The following is a 21,310-nucleotide window of genomic DNA, read 5'->3' as shown; positions in this document are numbered from 1 at the left end:
AGGCACACAGAGCCAGCCTGAACAACTCGTAATCCCTATTCCATAAAAAGCAATGGCGAGCCCTTCATTCTGAGGCCCAAACAACCCTCAGAAAACTGCAAGATGAGTGGTGGATCTCAAAGTCCAATGAAATCCAATCTCCCGTCGATAGAAATGATATGCACAGTTTCTATGATGCAGTGAAAACCATCTACGGCCTCAGAAACTGCTCCCAGCCAACTGTTAGATCAGCTGATGGAACATTTATAATCAAGGATCAGGCTATGATAGTGGAGCAGCCTGAACAACCCATAATCCCTATTCTATAAAAAGCAATGGCAAGCCCTTCGTTCTGAGGCCCAAACAACCCTCAGAAAACTGCAAGATGAGTGGTGGATCTCAAAGGCCAATGAAATCCAATCTCATGCCGATAGAAATGATATGCACAGTTTCTATGATGCAGTGAAAACCATCTACGGCCTCAGAAACTGCTCCCAGGCAACTGTTAGATCTGCTGATGGAACATTTATAATCAAGGATCAGGCTATGATAGTGGAGCGGTGGAATGAGCATTTTAACACCGTGCTCAACCAGCCTACCACAGTGGAACTGTCCTTGCAGAGCTCCCCGGACATCCTAGCTTGCTAGATCTAGACCTCCCTCAAACCTTCAAAGGAATCCTGCACACAGTCAAGACCCTGAAAAACAATAAATCCCCTGGACCTGACCTGACATCATCCCAGCTGAACTTCTGAGGGAAGGAGGCTATCTCTGTACACAGACACTGCATTCCTAGATTTCAGAGGTGTGGAGACGAGAGTGTGTCCCACAACAGTAGAAAGATGCCAACATTGTGACCATCTATAAGAACAAAGGAGACAAATCCATCTGGTCCAATAGTAAGGTTATCTCTCTGTTGGCCATTGCTGGAAAGGTCCTTGGCTATTGCTGGAAAGGCCATTGGGGTATCTCTCAGTTAGCCATTGCTGGAAAGGTCATGCTCGGCAGACTCATCTCATCAATATCAGAACGGGTCACCCCATAGTCAGAGTGGTTTTCAGAAGGACAGGGGGACAGTTGACATGACCTTTGTGACACGCCAGCTCCAAGAGAAATGCCGGGAGCAGCACAAGGACTTGTCGATCTCTCAAAGGCATTTGACACAGTGAACAAGGACCTACTGTGGCAAGTCCTGAAGAGATTTGGGTGTCCATCGAAGTTTCTCACCATCCTTACGCAGTTCCATTCTGGGATGATGGCCTGAGTGGTAGTGGTAAGACACAGGTCAGAGCCCTTTGGTGTGAAAAATAGTGAGGCAAGGCTGTGTGCTGGCTCCAGTTCTCTTCAACATCTTCCTCGCCTGTGTCAAAACACTGGTACGCAGAAGGATGCAGGAGCAGGCTGGAGTTACCATAGACTTCAGGCTTGATAGTAACCTGTTTAACATCCCGCGAAACACAACAATAACCTTCACAGTAGGAGGGCAACAGCTGCCCACCGATGCCCACCTTCAAATACCTTGGAAGGAGAATGTTTGACACCTGCTCAATGGATGATGAGATCCAGAACAGCAACCTCAAACTCCACACCAAAGTGCTGGTCTACAGAGCAGTATGCATCACTGCACTACTGTATGGATGTGAGGTATGGACTATCGACAGAGAAGCCTGGAGACCTTCCATTTGAGATGTCTCCAGAAGATCCTTGGCATCACGTGGACGTACGGAGTGCCACACACAGAAGTGCTGGAGAGGGCAAGCAGCTGTAACGTCATGACCCAACGTCAACTCAGGTGGTTGGGGCACATCATCCGAATGCCCAGCCATAGACTCCCACGCAGAATTCTTTATGGTCAGTTACACTTAGGCCAACGGAGTGCTGGTAGGCAGAAGAAGCAGTTCAAAGACCAAATGAAGACCGCCCTGAAGAGATGTCAGATCAACCCCTCTTCACTGGAGGAACTTACTTCCTGACGAGACCTCTGACGCTCCCACTCCTCAAGGAGTGGATTATATGGAGGAACAGCGCACACAACATCGTGCAGCAAAACGTGCGAAGAGGCATGCTCGCCAAGCCACCCCTGCTCCCCTTAGCACCTCCTTCATATGTCCGGTCTGTAACCGCATCTGTGGATCTAGTAATGGACTGTTCAAACATCAGCAGACTCAGAAATAAAAGATGGTCATCATCGAATCAATGGACAGTGATAAGCAAGCAAGTTGAAATGTCACACCCCAAGTAAACATAATCATACATCCATAATATTCAAAGTGAAGGAATGGGGTCGAAATACAAAAAGTCCTGCCTAGCTACAAAAACAGATATGCTCAAACCTCATTGAATAAAGTACAAAAGCAGACAAGTATATTCACATATTAAATCAACAAAAGAAACATTTTAAGCATATAATTCTCCCTGCACACCAAATTTGATAAAAAAGACTTAACTAGACATTTTTATATATAGTTAATGACATAGGTTTTCATAACTTCATGATCTGATATGTATTTCTGTGCACTTTGCTGATTGTTAATATATTGCCTGAATAGCATAACGACCCTTAAGGAACTATTTAATGCATGCTTGATGTTATTCTAAATCACGGACACTGCTCAAGGTGTCTTAGAATGTTCTGTACTTGATTATATCTTGTGTTTTGATTAATGCTTGATGTGACGTCGTATTTTGCCTAATGCTAGACGCGAGCCTTGGATTACTATTGAATGTTCTGGACAGAAGGAAAATATGTTGACTAACAATGAAAAGATATGGTCAGAAGCATGATTAAACTAAGAATGTGACAAAGTTAGCAAATAGATGGAGTGTCAGAAGAACACACAAACAAATGCACGGTAAGTGGTGAGTAAGAACTTTGCATAGTCAGGGAACATTAGCAAATTGATGATGTCACGCACAAAACTTCACATAAGTCCGTACAAAATGACAAAAGTGGAAGGATGATGAATGGACGAGGTGCGACAGTGTATGTGCAAGAATAAAGGAAAATGTTTACAGGAAGGTCACTTGAAGATAAAACCAGCAGAGGTGCCAGAGGGAGAACGCCAGGAGAAAGACAGCCAAGAACCCGGCCAAAGGTGATGGCCAAGGCCAAAAGATGGGAAGGAAAACAACAGCCCCCACGCACATCGAATCGCCTATAATCAGCACCCAACCCCACGGAACCAGTTCTCACCGAACCAGCACCCACTCCCATGGAATCAAACTCTCCTGCGAACTTACCCACCCCCATAGACTCATCACCCATCAAACTCGGCCCACACCGACATGTGCGACTGAATATAAGCTGACCAAAGAACCTTGAACGTTGCCTTTTCTGAATGGAGACTTTCTGATCTTGAGCATTGTCGCAAGAAAGGCCCAGCGCTGTATTGTATTTTTCCTGAAAACAGAGTTTTCTTAAAAAGAATTGTGATTGAACTCAACCAACCTGTTTAAGTCTAATTTTGTTTCTGTGTCTTAGTCTTTTCCTAACACTGAAGAAGAAAATGAACACGCACTGAGTAAATTGGATAACAGATGATTGGCTCTGTCTTTTGCCGTGAGGCGCAGATAGCGCGCTTCCCAAATTGTGGACCAAATCCAAGAAAAAGGTTTTTGCACTGTTGTAGAAGCATTAAGACAGAGTACGCATACGTATTTCTGTAATATAAATGGAAAAAAAAACTGGCATCTTATCAAACAATAAATGACCAAGACAAAGGATTTTGTTTTACTAATTAGCTAAATCTAAAACACACACAAAGCACAATGGGACAGAAGTTAACACACACACAAAGAACCAATTACTTTCCTTTTAAAGGAGGTTTGATGAGGAATATGTGACGAGGTCTTTATCTCTTGAGACACTATACAAAGGACTAAATCAAAACATGTTTTTGTTGATTCAAAATAAAATATTTTAGATGTCTTGGACTGGGCTCACAAGGCATATTAACATAGAGTTATGTCAAGGACCAATTACTGATGCAACATGGGAGTATTTTGTGAGAGAAAACCCTGCTGCCCCCACTACACACAAAGACGCACGCACGCACGCACGCACGCACGCGCGCGCGCGCGCGCGCGCACGCACACACACACACACACACACACACACACACACACACACACACACACACACACACACACACACACACACACACACACACGGATTCTTGCTTACACACCTCTTGGCCTCATTAAATTAGAGCCATGCTGTGCCAGTCTGTTACCCACAACTCCTGGTGAGGACAGGAGACAAGGGTCATGGGAGAATGTTGTCTAATCGACAGAAGCTTTGTGCTTGTAAGAGAATATTTCTGTGTGTGTTTTTGTGACAAGATAAGATGATTCTGAGTGGTGGCGATGATCAAACAACGTTGGATCTTTGAGCACAGAGCCTTTGGAGGAATTTCATAAAGGAAACCAAAACACCAACAAGTCCAGTCCAAAGTGAATATGAAAACTTCACTTAAACATACAAATGGACCCTGCAAATGACCGTTTGAAACAATCTTATCTTTTTGTGTTTCATTAAAAAGACTGTGCATACACGAGACACCAAAGTACTGCGTAGCAATGCGATAAAAATGTATGGATAATGTATAAATGAGTTGTGTGTTGCAAATTGCAGTGAAGGAGTCTCTCCCAACTCATTTAGATAGCCTCCCAATTATTCGTAAAATCTAACCGACAAAGTAGTTGTAGCTGCCGGATATTACCAAGAATTCAGTGACTATTACATGGTTGTCAGCAAGTTTCGAGATAGGCAACACAATTTAATGTGTCACGATGCGTCCCCCGGTTGTCCTATTATGTGTCTGTGTTGTCATGGTTTCAGTTTGCGTCTCTGTGTATTCGCCCCTCCCCTCCTGTGTCTTCCCATGATCAGTGTGATTACCCTCACCTGCCTCTCGTTACCTATCTTGTATTTAAGTTTTGTTAGGAAGTTAGGTTAGTTTGCCCGTTGTCCCTTCATCCTCCCTTCCAACACCCTTTTCCCTCAATAAACCCTGGTCCAAGCTGCATTTGGTCGCCCTGGCTCCATTTCCGATCGTGACATAATGAGCGCTCATCCTAAATTTTAACCTCAGAAACTACATTATAGTGTATTTTATTTTGTCAGTAATTATCAGAACATTTATCAGATAATTACATAATCTACCAGTAAATTGCAATTATATTCGTCAAACATCTTGTTATTATCTCTTTTTGGCTGTAATGGATCAGGCTTCTATTGCATGTACGACTAAGTGAGTGGCATACAGAATATCCTGACTTAAATTTAAAATACCGGGCATCAGGGATGGCGCTACACCGGGGCGATGAGGAGCTATAGCCCCATCAGAAATGTGTGTAGCATTAGTTAAGCCCCTCCAGCATTTTATTTGATATTCTAAAATATATTTCTAAACTATTTACTCAGCTTCCCTGTATCGGTGAGAAAGTTAAAAAAAAAAAGATTTTGAGCCAACCCTGCTGGTTATGGATACTTGTCAGACTAACAGAATTTTACAGGGGATATGTTATGCATTTTATGTATTTATTTACAATTAGACGGTGTTCCCACAGTGAAAATCTGCCAGTGTTAAAAGTTCAGGGACAGTGTTTTTTAAAAAAGGTTGCTTAAACTTCCCACTGTAATAAAATAGCCTGTGTAGTCTAGAATGTAAAAATAGATTGTTAGATTGTTAAAATAGGGTATCATGTGGATTCATCATTGACGTGTCTTTCTGAAACTGAAACCACTACCTTAAATAATGATTTCATTTGACTTGTTAAAGTCAAGGTAATTTTATTCAGCATCATTTTACCATTCATCATGATGTTAAGGCTTATTTATTTATTTATTTATTTATTTACTTACCACAAATGTTGTTATTATTATGGGTTTTGAATACCTGAATGTATTTAGAATCTAGTAGGACTTGTTCACTCTTGGGGGGTCTGACCTTATTTTATTATTGACACTATGACATTTTATATGTAAATGATGAAGGAACATAACATTGTTTCCTACTGCTGTTATACAAGAGCTATATGAAATAGCTTTAATCAAATTATTTAAATGCTTTGAATTGAAATGTTCTATTGAAGGTAGTTAGGCATGGGGTATTTTTTCCCCAATAAAATTGAGGAATTTTGAATTGAAATGAAGTTGTATTTAAGGTAGTTAGGCATGGGGTATTTATCCCCAGACTGTATCATGTTGGCATCAATGATAATTGGTGTTGATCCAAACACTCAATAGTGCATTATTGCATTGTCAACACATTTTGTTCCAGCAGCACACCATTTGTTGTTGAACATTAAAATGTCTTATTAATGTTACTTTAACCCTGGGTGGTCCGGATGGGCACTTGGCTGGTGTTAAAATTAAAACCCTGGGTGTTGAATTAACACCAGCGGATTAGCAATTATGAATTGCCATATTACCATCGGAAACGTGAAAAATGCAAACCATGCAACACTAAACTGACATTTTAAAAAAACTCTCAGTGGTGCACAGGTTTGACAGAAGACTGGCCAAGGCAAAGAGTACGGGGGTCTCTCAGTTGAACCCGCTGAGGTTGGACCAGCTCAACAAGGTCGAATTGGAAGACGGCTAATATCACCACCGCCCCCAGACGCCTGCTTGTGGGCTGGTCCCAGGCTGGATGCGGATGGTGCCCCGTCAAAGCAGGGGGCGCAGTGAGCCAAAAGTAAATTTGACTGTCCACTGACACTTTGTAAGTCATGTATCAGCACATTCACTAAAAAGGGACATGCATGTCAAACCAGCAGGTTGTTGGTAGTATCATAGTTGTTGATTGAGTGTCCTATTGTCAAAACTGTACGGTAAAACGGTAAAAAAAGAAACTGCATGCCAACACACCATTGATACTAAAATAATGTGAGGAGTGATTTCTATGGCTGTGTCAAATAACACACCAAAAACATTGATAATTCACTAACAGGTGAACGATGCCCAGAGAAAGGAAAACCCATTAAGGTTACATATGAGGGGTTGATACTAGCAAGAAAACCAAATACAAACTACATCTTAACAACAACAAAAAGGAAACATTAATACATAACTTAGAAGGGACATAACGGATGAAGTTAAATTATTTATTCTGTGATTGACCTGTCAGTGCCGTGAGTATGGATGAGGTCTTACCTATGCAGTAACACAGCAAGATCGAGAGCAGTACAGACAGTCCAACGGCACTGAGTGCTGTACACCTAAAAGGGGAACACATTATATTGGTGTGTGAGCTTTGTAAATGTTTGGTTTGGATTTTTACTTTGATTTATTTAAAGTAATTTTAGACAAGATTGTCTGCAATTTAGGAAGGAGTCAGTTTATATCCACTGAGAGGGAAGAAAATGTTATTGCCCAGAAATAATTTACATATGACTATTGAAATGCATATACATGTTGATTTGACCGTTTAAACACAGAAGCTAAACACATTAATGATTTTTTTTGCATGTCTGTTGTAAGTTAGTCACTAACCGGATGTAATGAAAATCAAAGTCAAAGTCAAAGTCAGCTTTATTGTCAATTTCTCCACATGCCAAAGACACACAAAGAAACCGAAATTTCGTTCCCCCCTATCCCACGGTGACAAGACATGGCTCACAACAGACAAACAAGTAAACAAGTATAACAAAAGCGTGCTGAATAAATAATGAATAAATAACACAACAATAAATAAATAAATAAGAGGAGCAGAAAAAAAAGGAGCAAGTGCGCGTACAGCAGACATTCCCGAAAATAGCGCAACAGTGCCGCACGCTACGCAGAAGGGGGTAGCGAGTTCAGGGCCCTAACAGCCTGGAGAAAGAAGCTGTTGGCGAGTCTGGTGGTGCGGGAGCGCAGGCTCCTGTACCTCTTCCCAGAGGGCAGAAGGTCAAACAAAGAGTGAGCCGGGTGACTCACATCTCTGGCAATCGAGGTTGCCTTGCGGGCGAGATGGGATGTGTAAATGTCCTTCAGGGAGGGGAGCGAAGCACCAATAATCTTACCAGCCGTATTCACTATGCGCTGCAGGGCCTTCAAGTTTTGTTCAGTGCAGTTACCGCCCCAGACAGCGATGCAACTGGTGAGGACGCTCTCAATGGTGCCACGGTAGAATGTAGACAGGACTGCCTGAGGAGCACATGCACGCCTGAGCTTCCGCAGGAAGTACAGGCGGCGCTGAGCTTTCTTTGCCAGTGATGAGGTGTTTGCGGACCAGGAGAGGTCCTCACTGATGTGCACCCACAGGAACTTGGTGCAGCTCACCCTCTCCACCACAGCACCGTCGATGATCAGCGGCAGGTGTGTTGTGTGACCCTTCCGGAAGTCAACAATGATTTCCTTGGTCTTATTGACGTTCAGCAGGAGGTTTTTGTCCCTGCACCACGTGGTCAGAAGGTCAACTTCCGACCTGTACCGAGTCTCGTCGCCCTTCGTGATGAGACCCACCAGAGTCGTGTCGTCAGCAAACTTCACTATGCGGTTGTCGCTGTAGGTCGCAGTGCAGTCATGCGTCAGCAGGGTGAAGAGCAATGGACTGAGCACGCAGCCCTGGGGGGCCCCCGTGCTCAGCGTGATGCTGGCGGAGATTTTGTCGCCAACACGCACCACCTGAGGCCTCTGACAGAGGAAGTCCAGTAGCCAGTTGCAGAGGGAGGTACTGAGGCCCAGCTCGTCGAGTTTGCAGATGAGTCGCTGCGGCACAATGGTGTTGAAGGCAGAGCTGAAGTCCACAAAAAGCAACCTCACATATGAGTCCTTTCTCTCCAGGTGGGTGAGGGCCGAGTGGAGGGCAGAGCAGATGGCATCCTCAGAGGACCGCTTGGCACGGTACGCAAACTGGAAAGGGTCAATGGTGGGGGGGAGAACGGACTTGATGTGCTCCATGACCAGCCGCTCAAAGCACTTCATGATGATGGGCGTCAGTGCCACAGGGCGGTAGTCATTGAAGCAGAACGGTGCAGGTTTCTTCGGCACACGAACGATGGTGGCAGCCTTGAAACACGAGGGGACGATGGCCTGCTGCAGGGAAACGTTAAAGATGTCCGTAGAGACACCCGACAGCTCCCCAGTGCAGTCCTTCAGCGCTCGACCCGGGATGTTGTCAGGGCCCGCCGCCTTACGGGTGTCAATAGCGGCAAGCGCCCTCCTCACACCGTCGGCAGAGAGGCGCAGGGGCTGCTCGTGTGGGGGGGGAGTGGTCTTCAGCGGGCAAGTGCTGTTCTGTGCGTCGAAGCGAGCAAAGAAGCGGTTCAGATCGTTCAGCAGACGGACGTCGCCCTCACAGCTCCTCGGCGCGGGCTTGTAGTCCGTGATGGTCTGAATGCCGCGCCAAAGGCTACGTGCGTCCTTGCTGTCCTTGAAGTGGGTGTAGACCTTGCACGAGAACGCCTTCTTCGCTTCTTTGATGCCTCGGGACAGGTCGGCCCTCGCTGTCCTCAAGCCAGCCTCATCCCCCGCTCTGAAAGCCTTGTCCCTGGCCCTCAACAGTCTGAGGACAGCCCCCGTCAGCCACGGCTTCCAGTTCGCGCGAGTGACGACGGATTTCGAGCAAGTCACATCATCGATGCACTTCGTGATGTAAGAGGTAACAGAGTCAGTATACTCCTCTATGTCCGTCCAATCGTTGTAGGTGGCTGCCTGCTTAAACAAGTCCCAAAGTCAAAGTCAAAGTCAAAGTCAGCTTTATTGTCAATTTCTCCACATGCCAAAGACACACAAAGAAACCGAAATTTCGTTCCCCCCTATCCCACGGTGACAAGACATGGCTCACAACAGACAAACAAGTAAACAAGTAAAACAAAAGCGTGCTGAATAAATAATGAATAAATAACACAACAATAAATAAATAAATAAGAGGAGCAGAAAAAAAAAAAAAAAAAAAGGAGCAAGTACAGCAGACATTCCCGAAAATAGCGCAACAGTGCCGCACGCTACGCAGAAGGGGGTAGCGAGTTCAGGGCTAGTCAGTGGTGTCGAAGCAGTCACGAAGTGCATCGGAGGCACCCTCAGGCCACACTCGAACCTGCCTCCGAACCGGCCTGGATGCCTTTACCAATTGTCTGTATGCGGGCAAAAGCAAATAATAAATATACAAAAAATATACACATAGTCACAGTTTAGAGGTGCGGGGTTCAATTCTGGTGCTTGTCTTCCTGTGTGGCGTTTGCATGATCTCCCCGTGCCTGTGTGGGTTTCCTCTGGGTGCTTCGGTTTCCTCTCACATTCAAAAAGCATGGTAGGCTGATTGCCTGGGTACTTCGGTTTCCTCACACATTCAAAAAAGCATGGTAGGCTGATTGCCCACTCCAAATTGTCCATAAGTGTGGTGGTGAGTGTTAAAGTATTTTTGTCTATGTATGCCCTGCGATTGGCTGGCTCTCAGTGCAGGAGTACCACGTTTACCGCCCAAAGACTGCTGGGATAGGCTTCAGCATGCCCGAGACCCTCATGAGGATAAAGCGGTTGAAAAAAATGGATGAATGAAAAGATGAACACACTTTGAACAAAAGGTACAAAAGGTAAAGGTACGTCGACAGCGATCGGTATCGACATACAACTACTTAATTCTTACTAAAATTGGCCATTGTTGCCACGACACATTTGCTTCACAAAAAACAAAACAAATCCAAAGTATTTCCTGATTGCTCGTCTGGCTGTGTTTACGACGTGAGCCACTTTGACTTAACGCGCATACTTTGTGTATCATCAGAGGGAATGGTCTTGTCAGGCTGCATTGTTTCAATTAGCGTAATTTTCAGACTATAAGTCGCGTTTTTTTTTGTCCAGAGTTTGGGTGGGGGGGCGACTTATACTAAGGAACGACTTATATGTGAATTTTTTCAAAAATTGTCAAAATTAAAAAAAAAAAATTGAAATTGCGATAAACGAACCGCGATGTAGCAAGGGATTACTGTAATTTGAATTTCAAGTGACATCAGCGCGCGGCGATTGTTTACATAAAGGACAAAGATTCGATCACGGGATGACGAAGATGACGAAGGGCCCCACGTACAACCGGCATCATTAGCGGCATTGTTTGTAAGTGACACGGAGGACGAAGCGTTTGAAGGATTTAATGATTTGGAGTGACACAGAAGGTTTGAAAAAGTATTACTGTAATTTCTGGTGTATAAGCTGCGACTTTTTCCCAGCCCATAGATTCAAATATATTTATTTTTGTATGACTATAAACGAAAGGTTAAGTGCGTATGGATTCAAAGGTATTTATTTTTGTACAACTATAAACATAAAGCTATGTGTCTAATGGTAACTATCAATATTCATTTTAATGTTGGACAATTTTAAACAAAAGGAGTACCGTAATTTCCGGTGTATAAGCCGCGACTTTTTTCCAAAATTTTGGACCCTGCGGCTTATAGGTGCGGCTTATATAAGATTTATTTCGCGATTTTTGTGATGACTTGATCACTTTTACTCTTAACACTATTATATACAGTAAAAGATACAAAACAAACTGACAAATAACTCGTTTTCAAATCAGACCAGTAAAAACTGGTCAAATATTTAAAAGAAAAGATATTATCAAAAGTGAAAACAATTTGCAATTCTAGTAATGGCACACAAATTTGATGCACAATTTGTCTTCGTGGGCCACATAGAATGATGTGGAGGGCCGTATCTGGCCCCCGGGCCTTGAGTTTGACACCTGTGCTCTAAATCCTTTCTCTTACTCTGCCATGTGACTCAGAGATTACAAAAAGCAATGGCGCTGTTTGGACCATCTGCATTGTATTAAAACCCAATCAATCAGCATTTAAATTCAATTCTTCTGACATTTTGCTCACCAAAAACAAGTTGTAATGAATTTGAACTTTTAATGCATTTTATTCAGAAGGTTACTTTGAACCCTGAGGCGTACTTATGGATTTTTCCGGCCTCCGGCCTCCAGGAGGCGCTCTAGCAGGAAGCAAGAGCGAGACTGGCGAAGAAGAGATAATGCGCCGAAGAAGACGTGCTAGTTTGTTTACAACATTTTGCGCACCACGCAGAACGCGATCAAGACGGACATTACTGAAAGGAAGCTTTTATACACAAACCGTCATTATGGGGGACAAAAGAAATGCATATGATGCCGCTTTTAAGCTAAAGGCAGTCGATGTTGATGACATTGTGTTGCGGCACCCTTTTCTTTATTTCGTGGACCCTCATCGTGGAAAATGCCAGAAGAAATGGATAAAAACGACGACGAAAGAGATACTGAGAACGTGTGTGGCGAAGGATATCTAACGCTATTCCAATCAGAAATTGAGGAGGAAGACTTCGACGGTTTCAGTGCACAGGAGGAAGATGAAGACGATGAAGCTCTTTTTTTAACTTTTACTTTAACCAGCCCTGTTAGTGCTGTGCTACCGTGTTGCTGCTGTGTTTCCGCCACGTCACAGGCAGTGTTTGGAAAGAAATGTTAAGGTATGTTATTAAAACTTTAAAAAAGCTTTCTGTGTCCAGTATTTCTTTGTTAATAACTCGCGTGCACACTTCCGTGTTGGTGTGGTACTACTGCTGCGTCACAGGCAATGTTTAGAAAGACATGTTAAAGCATGTTATTCAAACTTCAAAAAGGCTTTCTGTGTACTGTCTTTCTTTGTAAAAAACTCGTGTGCACGTGCGGCTTATAGTCCGGTGCGGCTTATGGAAGAAAAAAAACAAAGTATCCCCGAATTTTAGCTGGTGCGACTTATACACCGGTGCAGCTTATACACCGGAAATTACGATATGTCTTTTATGCATGCCCGGTCCTACTCCGTGGATGGAAGTCGGGGGCCGGCGATCAGCCGGGTGGCTGTCCGGGGATGGTGGATGGGGCTCGGACATGGCTTTTACGCACGCCCGGTCCTACTCTACGGAGCTCTTTCACCTCCGTGGATGGAAGTTGGGGGCTTGCGCTCGGCCGGGTGGCTGTCCGGGGACGGTGGGTGGGGCTCGGACATGGCTTTTACGCACGCCGGGCCTATTTTATGGAGCTCTCTTCCACCTCCATGGCTGGAAGTGCCATCTCCGGGGATGGAAGTCCACGCCGCCACACGCCTGGAAGTCCACGCTGGTGCTTGGTGCCTTGTAACGGTGAACTATTTATGTTATAGTTATTTGATATATTTTATTTTGTGTAGTGACTTGTATATGTTTTTATCGTTACAGTTCAGTAGTTGTTGGCTCGTTGAACTCTTGTTTTGTTAAATAGAGAGCCGTTTACCAAACCCACGTCTTTCCTTGTACTTTATATACTAGATCTGTGGAATAATGACAAGGATGACGTCAGGGCGCACGCGTGGCGTTGTTCACAAAGGACGAGGAATTTGATCGATGGATTTAATGATTTGGAGTGACACAGATGGTTTGATAATATTATTGCTTACATAATAGTTATTTGATATATAATTTATATATCGTTATATGGGCCTGTGGAATATTTTGAAGCGCAAGCGCCGTCAGCGGCGGGCAGCCGGCCGGCATTGTTAACATAAAGGACGATCGATGGATTTAATGAATTGGAGTGAAACAGATGGTTTTAAAAACATGTTATTTATGTAATAGTTATTTGAATAACTCTGATTGTTACGTTTGGCCCGTTCTCATCTCTTCGTTTGTGTTTATGTCACGTTACCATACCTATCGTTTAGCCTGTTGTTGCTCGTTTTTGTCGAATAAATTTCCCCTAAAATGCGACTTATACTCCGGAGCGACTTATATATGTTTTTTTCACGTTATTGTGCATTGTATGGCTAATGCGACCCATATTCCAGAGCGACTTTTAGTCCAAAAAATACGGTAAGCAAATGGTAGATTGTGAGAATTTTGGTTTTTATTTGTATGGCTTTTGACTCCCAATACCATTATTCATTCAGTCAATACTTCTAAAATATGTTAATCAGGTCAACAATTGTGTAAAAATATATTTTAATTCAATAGTTGAAAAAAACGTGGCTGAACAAAACGTCATATTGTGCTATTTAATACTGTGCACCACTCAAAGGTGTCAAACTCCAGTCCTCGGGGGCCACATTCCTACATGTTTTCCAAGTTTCCCTCGTTAAACACAGCTGATTCAATTATCAGGCTCCTCCAGAAGGTGAGGATGAACTGATCATTTGAATCAGGTGTGTTTAACGAGAGAAACTTGGAAAACATGTAGGAATGTGGCCCCAGACGACTGGAGTTTGACACCCCTGCCAGTCTTTGAGGGCCGGTCCTGCATGTTTTCTATGGGTGTATTCAGATCAGAAAAGTCCTTTATTCCACTTGTTAGGTCTGGGCCAAAAGCAGACTTAATTTTTTTCGTTTGGTGCAGTTCCCATTCAGACTGTACACTTTGCTAGTGAAGTATATTTTGTAAATACATCCACGCTTGTGACGATCTGTGCTCCCATTGGGCAGCAATGACCAGGGTGGCACACAGAGCACAGACCCGGAAATGGAGGAAAATATGTGGTGGCTTGTTAAGCCCGAAAATGCGCATCCATCCTGGTTTGGATCTACGCTGTTTGTATTCACACCTGAAGCAAACCGCACCAGAGTCCGTTTGGAAGCGAACCAAGACCACCCTAAAAAGTGGGTCACGGCCCGGTTCTTTATACCGCACCAGGATTCGTTCGCGTGTATTTAGACCTCCATAAAAGGTCCGGACCAGCGTTAGAATTGAACCTTGGTCCTTTTAAACTGGACCAAACAGTGAGGTCTGAATACACCCTATGGCTTCCTGTTGCAACACACCTGATTCAAATGGTCAGATAATTAGTAAGGCCTGCAGAAGCTGGATAACAATCCTGATCATTTGAATCAGGTGTGTTCCAACAGGGTGACATAGAAAACATGCAGTACACCCCCCTCGAGGACCGGAGTTGCCTACCCATGCTTGAGATATGCAAACTTACCTCCATGAGCAATATTTGGAGGATTTTTTAAACTTGAAGGCAGAGCGGGACAAGGTGTTTCTTGGCAAAGGTCTAGTAGGAGGGGAGTACACTGAGCCTGTCGCCATAGTGTAGCCAGGTGTTGCTGTGGAGAAGAGGGGCGTGGTACCTGTACCGGTCTTAAAAAGAAAGTGCCTGGAGGATGAGAGAGAAAAAGAAACAAAAAATGTTACATTCCACACCCGAGGAAAATTGTTGATACCCTTCAATTAAAGACTCACAAAGGTGACTGGAAAAACTTCACATTGGTGCAAATTGGTAAGCCACAAAGCTTCTAGGAGAATGTCCTTTGGATTAATCTTTTTGGCACAAGCCGCATCAGCTCCAGGATTATAGATGCAAAAATTAAAAAAACACTCTGTACTGTGAAACACTGATTATATTCTGGTCCTGCTTTTATGAATCCAAACAAAGTGTCTTGAATCTGTGCAGGGTACAATGACATCTCAAGAATCCTGGGTCCAATGGAACGTCTGACAGAGCTAACTGACTCCCAAAAGACTATTATCAAGTGTCTTTTCTGAACTCTGATCCAAATCATACTAAACATCTGTGGGAGGAGATGAAGCATACATGCTTGGAGAAGGCACCTTACAAAAAGTTGCTTTCAAGGTAAATGATATAAATACCTTAAAAGATTGGGGATCAGACTTAAATTTCTGACTTTTTTTTATTATTCCATTGGATCTCAAATAAAAAGCAAGGCCTGATTTATTTATTAATTTAAAACATATGATTACTTTGCTCAGTATCAAGTTGTATCATTGTTTCCCATTCTTTAAACAGGAGAGCACAAACACGTTTGCCATGTATATGCTTTGAGTCAGTGTTTCCCAACCTTTTTCATTCACAGCACACCTTTTTATTGGAAAAAATCTGTTAAGTGTGACACCAGCTTCTACTATATTATATTATCAGTTATATTACAACAAAAGACGTAAAGTCCTATTCCTATATATGTATGGAGAGTCGAATAATTGAATAAAAATAACTACCAAATATTCTTTAAATTGTATTTATTTTTTAAATAAAAGTGACAGTTTTTTAAAAAGATTTTAGACAGTGTAAGGAATAAACTATTGAAAGTGATTTTGATTAAAATCCAAAAGAGTCAACATGACTTAGTTTACTGTTATAGACTAGCTCTATAAATATTGCGACAATAAGAACAAAGTCACTTTTAAAGACGCTCTGCTGTTCTGACAGCAGCTGAGTGGCTATCACAGCCGAGGTGTCTTGACTTGACTGTGTATTTTATGTTGGTGAAAAATGAACAATCCAGGTTCTCCAGTTGAACTGCATGCTCTGATTTCCATCGGACCACAAACGCATCACAGCCGTCATTGTGTCACTGTTAGCAAAAGCACACAGCAACGCACACATAAACAGAATATGTGCCGATGCATTACAATCAGACCGACACAACATGAAATGTCAAGATTCTCCGATTTGCCACGCATGCACGATTAGCAAGCGGCTGACCAGGCCTTGCGCTAACTGACCAGTGGTTTGGCAATCCTGTTTACAATTCGCTTCGTCATTAATATTGGACAATTTCCCACGGCACAGCTGAACATCTCTCACGGCACACCAGTGTGCCGCGGCACAGTGGTTGGGAAACACTGCATTAAGTTAATGTATCCCATTACACAAAGTATACTACAACCATATTCCGTGTAAAACAATAAACAAACTTGAAAAAATATTTTTATGAGCCTCAAAGAGTCATAATATATTTGTTTACAGTGATCCCTCGTTTATTGCTGATAATTGGTTCCCCGCGATATGTGAAAATCCACCAAGTGGAGTCAATATTTTTACGATCTCCGCACAAGAGTTGTATAATTGTATTATAATTGTAATTGTGTGTACTCCAATAACACACAATAATGGCACTATGCTTATTGTTTGTACATACATACTTGGTTGGGAAACACTGCTTTAAGTGAATGCATCCTATTACACAATGTATAATACAACCGTATTCCGTGTAAAACAATAAACAAACTTGGAAAAATATATTTGTTTACAGTAATCCTTCGTTTATTGCTGACAATTGGTTCCCCGCGATGTGAAAATCCATGAAGTGTAGTCAAGAGTTTTATAATTGTATTATAATTGTAATTGTGTTTACTCCAATAACACACAATAATGGTACTATGCTTATTGTTTGTACATACATTATAAGAACGTAAGTGTTGTTTTTTTCAAACAGTGGAGTGTAACTAAAATTACCTTTAAAAATTATTCACATACCCGTGCACGTTGCCTTAGATTTAACTGACGTGGCCATCAATTTGTATCAATGCAGAATTTATTTTTTCCAGTTTAGTTTACCTACAGTCATGAAAATGACTGCAAAAAGCATGAACAGTAATTATCAAGGACACAGCATCTAATTAATGTCAGAGGTTCAGTTAATGAGTGTCTGCAATTATAATTACGACTTCTCTCTAACAAGGCAGTGTGATTAACAATTATTGTCGATTGTAACAAGGGCCATGTAATTAATACCTGCCTCGAGGCAAAATGTGAAGAGACATACAGTATAACGGTAAGAAAGTTCAGAGATCACAGTGAATGGTCAAAAACAGAATGAGGGGAACACATAACAGAGGCCGTACATCGAACAATACACTGAGCGTTTGCATTACATTGTGTGCGTTGTAGAAGTTTAATTCAAGGCACAGACTGCAGGACTTAACAGCCTCATGTCATGACTTGCGAGCCTTCAGCCTGCACCCAAACTCACTTTTATATGCTGATACGCCTTGGTTTTCACTTGCACCAGGAGTTTGCTTTGTCTTATCTTACACCTGATAGCACACATGGCAAAAAATGAATGTTAGATTTGCACCAAGAACACTGTAGCAGAACAATGGCAGTTGGGAAGAGACTCTTTCATTAACTCAAATCACAACTCAGAACTTGCATTTGGACGACACGTCTTGTATGCCGGAAAGTCCCCTCACAATTACCTAGTTTAAGTACGCGCATTTACCACAGGCACATAGAGATGCAGTCTGCTTGGCTACATTGTGGTGAGTGACACATTTCACCATCTGTGCGTGCTTTGTGAATCGTACACTATTTGTTTGCTCTGTTTTTACCGGTTAGTGCAACGCAAAAGCCATGCAATCCTTTAGTGAATTTGACGCACAGTGTTATCTATGGTGACAATCCAGCAAATGTATATGCTTCCTTTTTAACTCTGAATTGGTGAAAAGATGGCTAGGAGAAGGATGACAAACGGTCTTGGAGTTGCAGTGAATCAAGTCCAACTTCTTTAAATTGACATTTTTCAGTGTTATGTAACACATCAAGCTGCCTGTGTCCAACAGAATTAAAAGACACATCTCAATTGTGCAGCATGCGATGGTATGACCACAACCTTTACATGCTTCTTGCCTTTCAAGTCAAGTCAAATTTAGTTATGTAGCCCTCAATCCCATATTGTGATTATATTAGATAACAATCCTTCATGCTACTCATTAGAGCATAAGAAGAATAAGCTTCATTTTTCATACACCCACAGACACAAAACTCTAGATTTGGCCCATCACAGTTGTGGACAAAGTAAAAACGTACTATTAGAGGCACATGCTGAAGCTTGGTGTTTCTCATGCACCGGGGGAGCAGTTTGGGGGATATGTGTTTTGCTCAAGGACACAACAGGCATAAGTCTGTGTGTTGCTGGATTGGATGGTCTTCACTTGGAGTCATAACTGTGGCAGATGATCTTAACTATTTAACCGCCAAAATGCCAATACTTGACCACGACAAGTCAATGCCAGGGTGGTTTCAGATATACTCAAATAACTATTACAATTCTTCAACTGGGTGAATAACTTTGCTTCCCCATGCTTTTCTTTTAGATTTGTAATCGAGGGATACTGGTATCAGTTTACTTAGGATTTCTATTTCTTTTTACCTAATGTTATGATTTTTGGCTTGTCTCATGGGGAATAATCACAGTGAGTCACGTGAACTGCTTTGTAAAGTTATTCCAGAGGTAGCTCTCCTTGATGCAACCCACCCGTGTGTTATCTGGGCTTGGGACCATAGTTGGGTAGGGGAGCAAGGGCCCGGAATCAAAGAGAGCAGCAGCATGTTTCAGGAACACCATCACTGCACTTTTACCTTTATTTATTAATGCATATAATTATGCATGGTTTCCATTACACATTCCCTGTAATGTAAAACCAGTTCTGTATTTTCATGTAATTTCACTTAGGTGAGGCAATACAGAGCTGACTGGGCTACAGTTAAAAACAAGCCAAGCATATGTAAGCATCAAAGCAAGATGCAATTGAATCAATCCAGCCATGTTTAACAGTTTTGTGTGCTCTGAAGACAGCACTTGTGTGGTTTGAGGCATGAGGGTCTTTTCAGTGCATCAAAGGGACATATAAAAGGGCTTCAAATTGACAAATGTATGCTGTATGCTGAGATAGTTTCATGTAGCGGAGGACCTATTCACTGTGTTAGTGCAAACTAATGACAGCAGACAACCAGATATTGCAGGGATAATAGAGTGTAAAATTAGTGTGACCACAGTGAGCGGCAACCATAACTAATATGGGAGCCTCTTAAAGATAATGGTGCTTCAAATCTCTTTCCTGTAACCTGCATTTCAGGAATTATTCAAACTGGATGTCTTTACTATTCGGGGCAACACAAGAATGTTGGAGCTGACGTGTGTGAGTGTGTGTGTGCCTATGTGTGTATATGTGTGTGTGTGTGTGTGTGTGTGTGTGCGTGCGTGCGTGCGAGTTTGCGTGTGTGAGTGAGAGTGTGAGTGAGAGTGTGCCTGTTTTGGATGTGACCATAGATGTCCATACTGATTACCACTAAGCAAAGTAAAATAATAATAATAATAATAAAATATAATAAAAGTAATCTAGCAAATAAATGGAATGTACTCTTCTTCCACTCCGCCTACTTTAAGATGCAAGTTCTGTGAGGTAAGATAACTAAAATTAAACCCCAAAACAAAATATTTAAAAACCCATCAAAGAGCATGATGATGCATTAAAATTTAAACGAAAATATGAATAAAATTCACACCCAGTAATCAATCAAGAAGAGGAAGATAAAGAACTGAGTCCGAAAATAGTGGCGACAAACTGTAATTTAGCGATGACAGAAACACAATTAATATAACAATGACGGAGTGACGAACTAACATGACTTTGATTTGGCTTGAAATAATGATGGACTCATGACGACGGACAGGTGGCACGGAAGCTGACAAATGACAGAAATTATTAACAGGTTGTCTTTGCCTGTATGAAACAGCGGAAGTGCTTAGAGTTTTTCTTTCATATACATATATACTCCAATTATTCTTTCTCTCTATTCAAAATCTGCCACTATGCTTTGCGACTGTTCAAACACACTCCTGGATTTTTCTACAATGAACCTAGTTTTGAGTGATCTCAAAACCAAACTTTGAACCTTTTAATACTAAAATAAATCCAAACGATAGAGATAGTCCCAATGGTATAAACATTCTCCAGCTCATACAGAAGCAAAGCCAAAATGCTGGCGGTTGTAAGGATCAGAGAGACCGATATTTTCCCCTCCATCAATCTATCAACATTGCCGTTTTTCTCTCAGGGAATGATCAAAAAAGGGGGAGAAGGATGGGAAAAACTTAGAACTGACTATAAATTGTTTGGTGAAATAAAGGTCAAGATTAACATAACCCATGTATTCTCATAAACACACAGCAATTAATTGGCGTTGCAATGACAGATACTGTACACTGTATATTGATCTATCACTGTTTTCAGTGCCTTAGAAATATCCCTGAAATTTAGGTGGGCAATCAAAACATATTCTCCGTTCACATGATTTCAAGATGGTAACTCATTTGTTTATAAAGCCAGATTATACCTGTTTAACATCACTTTGTCAGTGTCTACAGTTTCAGTCATGAAACCACATATTGGCCACGTATTGACCAACTTAAACATTTACGTATGACTAGTGAGCAAGGAAGGGCCTCACCACTGCTAACCCTAACCCTAAACCAGCAAACTGACAGGCTGTCTCACCCATGTGGCAAAGCCATTAAGCACACAAAGACCAGATGCTCTTAGAACTTAACACACTGCTGTCATTGGTTAAATTCAGGTCACTTGATTTATGGATGCCTGGTTCTTAACCCGTATCTCCATTTTCGCCATTTCTCTAAGAAAATCCTCACGTTCGCTGGAGCTGCTATTAATAAGAAAGAGAAGCAATTTTGAACAGTGTTGGGACTAACGGCGTTAGAAGTAGGGGCGATACTAATACCGGTAGAGTTTTCCAGTAACGGATGATCTACTCAATTACTGTTAATTGTTATAACGTCGTTACAGTTACTAACAGTGAAATGTGGCATGTTACTTAT

General features: G+C 42.2%; 1 protein-coding gene across 10 annotated transcripts in view; it reads right to left on the bottom strand.

Annotated features, from left to right (window-relative positions):
• The window catches only part of tenm3 (teneurin transmembrane protein 3), a 404,606-nt gene that overhangs the window by 195,015 nt on the left and 188,281 nt on the right, over window positions 1-21,310 (bottom strand). For 9 of the 10 annotated variants that reach the window (XM_088372494.1, XM_088372486.1, XM_088372491.1 and 6 more), the window contains 2 exons: window positions 14,875-15,048; window positions 7,139-7,203 (listed from right to left, as the gene is read on the bottom strand). In XM_088372494.1, coding sequence (XP_088228620.1) covers window positions 7,139-7,203; window positions 14,875-15,048 — 239 coding nt within the window. Of the gene's footprint in view, window positions 1-4,166; window positions 4,195-7,138; window positions 7,204-14,874; window positions 15,049-21,310 lie in introns of those variants that run through there. The other variant, XM_088372495.1, reaches the window with a different exon arrangement.

Source organism: Syngnathus floridae, chromosome 4 (genome assembly GCF_059516105.1).
Source record: "Syngnathus floridae isolate MCC-2025c chromosome 4, RoL_Sflo_1.0, whole genome shotgun sequence".
Lineage (NCBI taxonomy): Eukaryota > Metazoa > Chordata > Actinopteri > Syngnathiformes > Syngnathidae > Syngnathus > Syngnathus floridae.
The sequence above is the reverse complement of the archived record's forward strand: the minus strand, read 5'-3'. Positions and strand labels throughout refer to the sequence as shown.